At 41.4% G+C, this 11125-nt stretch overlaps 1 protein-coding gene across 1 annotated transcript; it reads left to right on the forward strand.

Annotated features, from left to right (window-relative positions):
• The first annotated feature begins 5710 nt into the window (after nt 1-5710).
• LOC127627570 (paraneoplastic antigen Ma1 homolog) lies at nt 5711-7051 on the forward strand. The gene has a single exon (XM_052104013.1). The coding sequence runs from the start codon at nt 5711-5713 to the stop codon at nt 7049-7051; it is 1341 nt and encodes a 446-aa protein (XP_051959973.1).
• The last annotated feature ends 4074 nt before the right edge of the window (nt 7052-11125 follow it).

An 11125-nucleotide genomic window follows, 5' to 3' on the forward strand; every position in this document is an offset into this window, starting at 1 on the left:
TCATGTTGATAGATAAAAATAAAATCCGGACACGGAAGTAGCGAACACAGCCGGAGGGAAAACAGCGCCGTAAAAGTACAGTTACAGCACTTAAAATATACTCAAGTAAAAGTATATGATTTAAACTTAAAAAAGTAGTTAATTACAATAATGTGAGTATTTGTAATTTTTTACTTTACACCTTTGCATTTTATAGATCCAGTGTGACACATGTGAGCGGTGGTTCCATGAACAGTGCCTGGACATGGACGCCGAGGACCTGGAACATGCCAATGGCCTTTGTGTTGAAGTATAGTTATATATATATATTTATGTGCCTTTATACATATAGATATTTATTTGTTTTCACCTACTTTAATTTTTTTACTGCTTTACTACCATATTGTCATTGAAATTTTTTTGGGATGCTCAGTTTTAATAATTATTATTTTTTATAATTATTTTATTTATCTTCTATTATTGTCTTGTGAAACTCTTTGTGACGTCTCTTTTGAAAAGAGCTATGCAAAAAGTATTTTTTATTATTTATTATGATTATAATTACATAAAAAGGCACTCAGCTCAGTATGATTCAGTAGTGTCTGCTGAAAACACAAAAATCTAAATTTCAAGAGTGCAACACAGCAGTACAAAAATAATCACACTTTATTGTCACTCAGACATTGCAGGTTTCCTCATTGTTCCTTTTGGGCAAACAGTTGGCAATACAGTTCACTCTATAGTGATGTCTATCGCTCCGACATGTGACACATGTAATGCATCACACTGACAAACTCCACCTCCAATCTCTGTCCCTTTAATAATAAAGAATATTGTTAGAGTGTAACAAACAACATGGGGCTAGGTTTGAAAATAATGGAACTGTAAATGACAATGAAATTACATATGTTGTAGGGCTTTAATTTCGAAATTCAACACCAGCATCCCTGACATTGTGTGAGTGACACTCTGAGGTGGTGTACTATCATGCTGAAGTGAAATTGGTCTTTGGAAACAGGAAGTTGCTCAATGACTGTCATTTTGGTGCTTAAAAGTCAGAATGTCTTTGGAAATGTTTTATTTAATATTAAATTATTATTAAGTTTGCAGGCGTTGTTTTTATTATTTGTTTGATATTTATTAATTTAGTTTTATGTAGTTATTTATATATATTTTTTATCTCCATTAAGTCATTATTGACAGACTGAGTGAATTCATGTGAAATCACGTTCGCCGGAAGAAAATAAATCGCTTTTATTTTGAAATCAGTTCTTATACGCTCTTACCGTAATGGCTAGTATACGCATACCACTAAACAACGTGGCGGCTAGCTTGACAGTGTTTTTCTAACGACCGTTTCACACATACTCCGTTTGCAGTGCGTATTTTTTTCCGTTCCCATGTTAACAGGTTAGAGCTTTTACACTGCACGCGGATGCAGTCCGTCGATCCGTTCCAGTTGCGGTGCGTATATACAGCAGTGCAGCGATCGTTTACGGACCGAGTCTATTTTTGCTGTGCTGCTGCACCGCAGTGAATTAAAGTGACAGCGCATTGTTCACATTAAAATAGACATATATTGTCAAGAAACTGTAATAATTTCATCATATACGCGTAATTTCAGTTAATGTGTTCTACAGTTACTAAATTACATGGTCAAGAAAAACAAAAAAGTATGATTATAGTCCCAAAAGTTGCAAAATGGCATCATATATGATTCGATGGACACACGATACGTTGTGGTTTGCCTTGTGATGTCTGCTCCAACCAGAGAAAGAACATTATCCATCTGTTCGGCACTCATCCGAAAGTACTACCGGCACGGTCACTGTAAAGTCGAAGTTCTGAGACAAGCACCAAACTGTCTCCTGCCTCGTTTGACTGAGTGAACCCAAATGCATCTCGTTCTTCTCCTTCTTAGCAAAAGATATAGCGCGATAGTTTTTCTTCTGTCAACAACTCGAACTACATGTAAAACAAAGAATCACAATGATTAAAATTAATTTTCATTCTGTTTCAATGTCTTAAACAATGTCAAAGTTAACGTTTGGATTTAAAATCAAAATTACTAATACATTTTTGATTTTGTGGCACACAGAAACTGCGGATCAGTAGCGCACTGCAAACGCAACATATGTGAAAGCACTGTAGCACGTGCTGCTCCTGTACCGCATACGCACCGCAAACGGAGTATGTGTGAAACGGGCGTAAGTGGAGACTGGCTTGAACGCAGTTTCTGAACAGGTGCGATAATAATTAACACTGGCCCTCAGATACAGACAATTACTGTGGGTTTATTTGTTGTTTTGAGTGATGCACATTGACTGCTAGTAAAGGTATGTCTCTAAAGATTGTGATATTTAACAACTTAGTGACAACATCTGTCCTTTTATTAGTATCAGGTTTTGTCGCTTCATGAAATAAGGAAGCTATTATCAAGTGGTAAAGAAAACCGGGGCAAGTTTTAACTGGACTTTGCTAAGCTCAGTTAACGCCTCAGCAATGAACATTGAACATCTTATTCTGAGAGGAAACAAAGCAAGGAATTTATTGATTTTTTTCTTCTTCCAAGCAGTACCTGTTTTTTCATGATTTCATTAGATTTTTTATTGACACTTCACAGAATACACATGCTGTCCCGTAGATAAAAACAAAGGTGTTTCCCCTCACAAGTAATCATGTCTTGTGGTACACTGGATTTCATTCAGTAAATTATCTTGTCAGTGTAATTATTCGTATTCATTTAACCTAAAAGCAGGTCTCCACCCAATTTTATTCATTTGCAATCTGCTGGTGATTGACTGGTTATGCTTTACAAATAGATTTGCTGTTTTAACTAAATCAAGTTAATACCTTAATAAGGCTAATAGAGAAGTAAAATTGAGAGAATGTATATGTTTTGTCTTTATTGTTAACCCTTGCATGAGAATTTCACGAAACATTCTTAGATATTTTGGTCTTTAGAGAACCGGCACATGTATCTATCACAAAAGGATCTACAAAATGCATATATATACACTAGGGATGTCCCTATACCATTTTTGGGAGACCGAGTAGGAGTTTTTGGTACTTGGCGATACCGGGTCCGATCAAAATGGTGTTTAAATATATACATTTATTAAAATGTAATCAAATGAATGTATAGCAATTCATTTTCAACATGATATTGTATTATCTATATCAAATAAATTGGCTCTAAAGTACACCGTATTTTTACAATACAAGTTATTTTTGTCAATTAAAGTGAAGCATAACAGAGCATCATAGATGTGAGATATTGCTTAAATATAATATAGTTACTATTGATTTATTATTTGTTGTAGTAGTTTGACAAGAATATTACATTTCTGTCATACTATTTTATTTAAATTGAGCTTTTATTTTGAAGTGTTTCTGTGCCGTTATGATCACGGAGCTCTCACATAAGACGCCAGCTTCCCACTCCGGAAAAACCGGTCACCACGTTACTCAAAGTGATTATTAAACCTCAAAAGGTTTAATTTAAATGATTAATTAATTTAAATAAATATGTACTCTGTAAGTGCCTCGTGCTACAAAGTGAATTTGCGCTCTATTCACTGTCATCATCTACAAACACAGCACTCAATGGTCATGACAGTGCTTTCCCTGTATGAGCCAAATTGGAGCTTCAAAGGGTATAGTGCTCACATTTGCAGTGTGCCGCTCATGCAGTAAAGCTTTTGCAGTAAAATAATCTCACTGTATTGACATCTGTACATCCGATGGTATTGTTTTTTGGTATCCGAGCATATTTACCAGTACATGCATGTGGTATCAGACCTGATTCCGATACTGGTATCGGGACATCCCTACTAGATAGTGTAACATTTTCAAACCATTTTCAAGACAATTAAAAACAAATAATAGAATATATAAAATATATTTTGATATTTTATTTTTCATAAATCAAAGAGATATGAAACAGGGTAAACCTAGAACGGGATTCATTGCTTTAAGAAATTTCCTGAGATGCAACTGGCACTGAAACACATATTGAGCTACACATAACATGTGCACGTAAGTATTCAACTATTAAATACCCATGGTCTCTAATTACCCTATACACTTTTGGTTCTTTTGCCATTAAAAATTAAATTGTATTATATTTTTAATTTTAATTTTATTTTTTTCAATTTTGGATTGGAATTATTTTTTGGTGTTACATTATTTATAAGAGAGAGGTTGAGTGTAGCCTTTTTGAAAATTCAGGGCTATAAAGAAAATATACACTGGCAAAATTGTGAGTTTTATATTTGTAGTATTTATTTATTTTTATTTTTTTTATAAGAAAAGAAAAATGTTTGTTTAAAAGTTTTTTCAATGGAAGCTTTGTAACAAGTGTGTATGTTTAAGTAAAAAAGAAAAAATATGTGGAAATGGTATGCGTCTGCTCTTGGCCAATGAGAGGAGGTGCTACGGAAAAAGATAAGAGTTCGCTCACCGGAGAGGAAGAGCGGAGAAGGGGAGAAGAGTGCGTGATCATTTGTTGGACGAGCATTAATTTGGACCGAAACTAATACCTCTCTGTGCTGTCCAAACTGAGTGGTTTACCAGTTTCTTTACGAAATTTCGACGAAGAGCGGAGGACTCGTTCGGGGCTCATGGTGGAAATTGACCCAAGGCCTAACGGAGGACTGATTCATCGAGCATCGTCGATTTGAGATTGCTCCATTCTGATTTTTTTTTGTTTCGGTTTGAAGACAATTATTCGGGACCTTGGACTGCCTTCGCACATTACACGGGTGTGCACGCAGATGAGTGAGTACAGTGGGACTGAGATCTGTTGAATCTCAAATCGTTTGGAGGAAAAGTGCACCAACGGTTCATGGCAATTTCAAATGCACTGGTTTAGAGACTAAGTTTGCGGGTTCTCACATTTATTATTGAGGTATTGAGTGTTTTATATCTGTTTTGATGCATGTGAACAAGATTTGTAATGAGGGAACTGATTATCAAAGACTCGGTTTATGGAAACGAATACTTTAAGAGTCATTTGATTACTACTGAGTCAATTTAAGAGTCATTTGATTACTACTGAGTCAATTTAAGAGTCATTTGATTATATTTAAGGACATTTTAATTATTTTGTTATTTTGGTTTTCGAAGGAGTACATTCAAGAGTCATTATGTTCATATAAGTATAAATTGATATTAATAAGAGTAATTTGCTTGTATTTGAGGAAACAGTTTTTTTGGTCTGACTATTTTAAGTCACTGAAGTAGACTACTTAGTTTTGGGTCACTTAAAGTGTGGCACTATTTAAATGTGGTAACCTTGTATTGCATTGTGGGTTTCCCTGAACCATTCAAGATTCCATCGCTGTGTAAGTGAATTATTTTGTAGTTTCATATTCTTACCATTAGTTTTTTTTGTTTGTTTTTGTTTATTTTTGTTTTGTTTTGGGGATTATTAAATAAACCTCAGGGTTTATTATAACGTTCCTATGGTCGTCAACCTGTTTTTTTTATTCTCAACCACCTGAGAATATAGGTTTATTAATTGGAGGCACCGTGCTTTATAACAAATTATTCTTGTAGCTATCTATCCATTCTTCAAGGGAAAGACCAGACCTTACACGTTACTACTGCTGGGATACCAGGGCTCCTTTAATAGTATTGTACGAGTGTACCCGGCTGGGGAGGGTTACATTTTGGAGGCACCGCTGGGATCTCTTTTCCCTGTGGTGAATAACTTGCTCTTCAGGTAAACATGGACCTGTCTAAGGCTGGTGAGTGGAGCCGCCAGGCTAAGCTCGATCCTAACAAATGTGTCATTCTTCACAATGTGCCAATTGATATGACTGAGGATATCATTTCAGAAGTGCTAAACTCAGTGAAAGTGTTTGGTTGCCCTAAATTACGGGGGCGTCATGGGGATACCACTGGTTCGCAGATGTTCTTGTTGGTGGAAACCAGCTTGGAGATTGATGTTAACACGGTTCCACTAGAAGTAGGTATTCCTGGAGTTGTGGGGCCATGGGGGGTACATGTTCCTGCATGTGATATGGCCCCTGAGCTGACTGAAAAGGGCAGTGAGTTTCAGGAGAAGTTAATGAGTTGGCTGAATCAGGAGGGTAAGTCGCTAGATGATGTGAGGCCCCTGATTAGTATTGACCAACCTACTAATGTAAATGCAAATTTAGTACACGCTCTCGACCGGTTGGTGGAAAAATGTACTCAGGCGCCTGTTGAGTCTTTGAGTTATCGCAAACTACGGGTGTTTTCTGGTCTGCAACCTGTTCCCTCAGGAGAGGATGATTATGACTCCTGGATGGAACAAGCCACACAGATGGTTAGCGAATGGCAGTGTGCTGAGTCCACCAAAAAGCAACGGATTGTGGAAAGTTTGAGGGGGCCTGCAGCTGACATAGTCCGTTTTGTGAAAATGAGTAGTTCAGAGGCCACAGCCACAGACTACCTAAAGGCGTTAGATACTGCTAATGGGAGTACAGAAAGTGAGACAGATCTTACTGTGAAGTTCAGCTGTACTTACCAAGAGCCTGGTGAAAAGCTCTCAAGCTACTTGTATCGCCTGGACAAGATCCTCCACCGTCTCTTCTTGAAAGGGGGTATAAAAGTGGAAGACCTGAATCGGAAACGTATGGAACAGGTTGTTAAAGGTGCACTAACATCCGATACCGTAGCGCTGAGGCTTAGAATGATGTACAGTTTACGTGATCCACCTGGGTTTTCTCAGCTGCTGCGTGAGGTCAGAGAGGAGGAAAATTGGATAAGCACACGCGTTAGTGCTAAGCCTGTTGTAAATTCTAAACCTGCTGTGGCTGTGCCGATGGGGTCTGCCTTGGATGAAGTCGAGATTTTGAAAAGAGAGGTAAAGGAATTGACCACTCAGGTAGGGAAGTTGTTGAAAAATGTCACGTCTCTACCTGTAGGCGATGTCACTACACAGATCCCTTGTGTGGGAACTGCTAAGGCGTCAGGGTTTTCCACTGCGGCTACAACTAAAGGCTCAGATGTCATTTCCAGGGCAGGGATTTTCTGTTACAAGTGTGGAGAAGATGGACACACAACAGGGAATGTCAAGGGGTAGAGGATCTGCGTAAAGTGAACCAGAAACTGATTAGACGGAGCAGGTTGGCGGGAAACTTCAACGGAGCTCTGTGAAGGAACGGCCCAGAGCTCCGGCTGCCACCCGTTCCGATTCTTTTTCTTCAACGAGCACAGATGTTCATGGTCTTCCGGTGGGACTGGTGGGGCCTTCTTTGGAAGTACCTGTGCAAATTGAAGGGGTTTATGCTAAGGCCTTGTTGGACAGTGGTTCCCAGGTGACAATTCTTTATCGCAGTTTCTATCAAACTTACCTGAAACATTTACCTGTGCAGCCTGTTGAGAATTTGGAAATCTGGGGTTTGAGTGCGCACATGTATCCGTACGATGGGTATTTGCCCCTTCGCCTGGAGTTCACTGCGGCTGTTGCTGGAGTACCACAGGTAGTCGACACCCTTGCGTTAGTCTGTCCGGACCCTCAGCCAGAGCAGAAGGTAGCCATTTTAGTGGGCACAAATACCACATTAGTATGACAGCTGTTTGAAGCCTGTAAAGAGGAGGCTGGAGATGACTTTATGAGTGTTCTGTCTGTTCATCCAGTAGTACGTGCCGCATATGAGACTGTGTGAGGGCGATGGTAGGGAAGACCGTTCTGGTTCCCATGGTGCCATTTGGTTTCTGCAGCACAAGCTCGTAACTTTAAAACCTGGGGAAACTGGCCAAATACAGGGAAGACCTAAACTTCGAGCTGACTTGGGAGACAAGCTTGTGTTAATCGATCAGCCTGGTGAGAATACTGATTTAGGAGAACTGATGGTGAGACCAGAGTTACGGCCTGCTTCTGTGATGTCAAACCGCCTAGTGGCAGTTACAGTCAGAAACATGTCTAGCCGTAGCCTGCTCGTGACACGGGGCACGCCTATTGCCCATGTATTTCCTGTAGATGTGTTATCTCAGTCTACAGCTGAGAGGGCTGTGTCCAAGTCGAACGATCTGACTATGGACTCTTTTAACTTTGGAGATTCTCCTCTTCCCTTGGAGGCCAGGCGTCGACTATGCGAGAAACTTCTAGAAAGGAGAGATGTGTTTTCTTCCCATGAATGGGATGTGGGTTGTTCTCGCAGTACTGTTCATGAAATCAGGTTGACTGATCCCACTCCTTTCCGGGAGAGGTCTTGGCGTTTGGCTCCCAAAGACTTGGAGGATGTGCGGGAACACTTGGTTGAGTTGAAAAAGTGTGGCATCATTTCTGAGTCTAGAAGTCCATACGCGTCTCCCATCGTGATGGTGCGGAAAAAGTCAGGAAGTGTTAGGATGTGTGTGGACTATCGCACATTGAATCGCAGAACCATTCCCGACCAATATACTGTACCACGGATTGAGGATGCATTGGACAGTCTCTCAGGCAGCCAGTGGTTTACGGTGCTAGATTTGAGGAGTGGCTACTATCAGATACCGATGAGCCCTGAAGACAAAGAGAAAACAGCGTTCATTTGTCCACTCGGATTCTATGAGTTTGAACGGATGCCTCAGGGGATTTGTGGGGCATCAGCTACCTTCCAACGAGTCATGGAGCGTACTGTGGGTGACATGAATTTCCTGGAGGTGCTGGTGTACCTCGATGACCTGATAGTATTCGGACAGACTCTAGAAGAGCATAACGAGAGGCTGCTCAAGGTGCTGGATAGGCTGCGTGAAGAGGGTCTGAAACTGTCAGTGGACAAATGCCAATTTTGTCGAACATCAGTAACCTATGTAGGGCATGTAGTGTCCAAAGAAGGAATTGCCACTGACCCATCAAAAGTGGAGGCGGTAGTTACGTGGCCAAGGCCTCAGACTGTGACACAACTAAGGTCATTTCTGGGGTTTTGCGGGTATTACCGGAGGTTTGTGAGGGGGTATTCAAGCCTTTGTCGCCCTCTGAATCAATTGTTGGGTGATGGCGTCTCACCTGAACCAGGGAAGAAATATTCCCTTGGCAGAGCTACTGACACTTTGGTGTCCCGGTGGGATGAGGAATGTGAGCGTGCGTTCCAGGAATTGAAATGGCGTTTGACGCAAGCCCCAATACTGGCATTTGCAGATCCTCAGCAGCCATATGTATTACATGTGGATGCCAGCTTGGATGGGTTGGGAGGAGTTCTTTATTAACCACACTCTGAGGGGCTGCGTCCCATTGCGTTTATCAGCCGTAGTTTGTCCCCTTCTGAGAGAAATTATCCGGCTCATAAGCTAGAATTTTTGGCTCTAAAATGGGCTGTGGTAGACAGGCTGCATGAGTATTTGTATGGGGTTACATTCGAGGTGAGGACTGATAATAATCCCCTCACGTACCTCCTAACTTCGGCCAAGTTGGATGCTACGGGGCACCGATGGCTATCAGCTTTGTCCACATACAGTTTCAGCCTTAAGTACAGACCAGGAAAGAAAAATGTGGATGCTGATTCTTTATCGCGTCGGCCATACTTTTATGAGGATGAGGGAGGAGATTGGGAGGAGATTTCAGAATCTGGGGTGCGATCTTTGTGCCAGACAGCTGCATCTGGGGAGACTGTGAGGGTGGAGAGCTGCCCTTTTGAGAGTGCTCGGGAAAGGGAGGCTACCAAGGCTCATGGCAATGTAGTGTCTTTTAGCCCAACACTGGTGAGGAATTTAGACTCTGATTTGAGGGAGGCTCAGGGGCAGGACCCATGTTTGAATAAGATTATCTTGGCTATTAGCCAGAACAAATCTCACAATAGCGTGGTCTGTGACTTGCCTGAATTTCCTCTTTGGAAGAGGGAGTGGGGAAATCTGAGGGTGTCCAACGGATTGTTGTATAGAGTGGTCACGCCCGAGGGTGGGCATAGCCGGCAGCAAGTAGTGCTTCCTCCTGTGCTTTGTAGTGATGTACTGAACTCTCTTCATGATGAAAATGGCCATTTTGGGTTTGACAAAACATATGCTTTGGTAAAGGACAGGTTTTATTGGCCTGGTATGAAGGAGGCCGTGAAACACTACTGTAGGGGTTGTGAACGATGTGTGGTGAGAAAGACTTTGCCCCGTAAGACAGCGTCCATGCAGCACATGCAGAGTTCAGGGCCAATTGATCTTGTGTGCATTGATTTCTTGACTATTGAGCCCGACTGCCGTAATGTGAGTAATATGTTAGTTGTTACTGACCATTTCACTCGTTACGCACAGGCTTTTCCGTCACAAGATCAAAAGGCCTTGACAGTGGCTAAAATCCTGTGTGAGAAGTACTTTGTACATTATGGTCTGACTACACGGATTCATTCGGATCAGGGTCCTGACTTTGAGAGTCGTCTGGTGAAAGATATGCTTGCCGTGTTGGGGATTAAGAAGTCCCATACTACTCCCTACCATCCTCAGGGCGATCCCCAACCGGAGAGGTTTAATCGGACGCTCCTCAATATGTTGGGTACCCTGGATCCGAAAAAGAAAGCCCAGTGGAGTCAGTACATCCCGCAGTTGGTGCATGCATATAATTGTACGCAGCATGAGGCTACGGGGTACTCCCCATATTTTCTCATGTTTGGGCATGAGCCTGCCTTGCCAGTGGACATTTGTTTTGGAACAAACGAAGGGGTTGGTTCCGTGTCACCATCAGTCTATGTGCAGAATCTCAGGAGGAACCTGAAAGCCGCTCATGAGCTGGGAAAAAGAATTTGTCCAACAAGAGAAGGTATGATCAAAAGGTGCAGGAATGTGTCCTTAACCCTGGTGATAGGGTGTTTATCAGGAACTTGGGTCTGAGAGGGAAGCACAAGCTGGCTGATCGCTGGAGTTCAATTATTTACGTGGTAGATAAACAGTTGACACGTCTGCCTGTATACCAGCTGACTCCCGAAAAGGGTGATGGACCCAAGAAGGTTTTGCATAAAGATCATATTCTTCCTGTGAGTTCTCACATGAGGGTTAGGGAGGAAGGAAATGTGACTACTTGTAGTGATGTTCCTAAGAGAAATAAGCTCATAGGGAGAAAATTGCGGGATTCTGATGGGGTTGGAGTTCAAGAGATGGGAACAGTGGAAGTCGGGTGTGAATCCATCTCTGACTCTGAGTCCGAAGATGATTATGGTCCGTTTCTGTATGAAGAACCATCACTATTTAACGG

Source organism: Xyrauchen texanus, chromosome 34 (assembly GCF_025860055.1).
Source record: "Xyrauchen texanus isolate HMW12.3.18 chromosome 34, RBS_HiC_50CHRs, whole genome shotgun sequence".
Taxonomy (NCBI): domain Eukaryota; kingdom Metazoa; phylum Chordata; class Actinopteri; order Cypriniformes; family Catostomidae; genus Xyrauchen; species Xyrauchen texanus.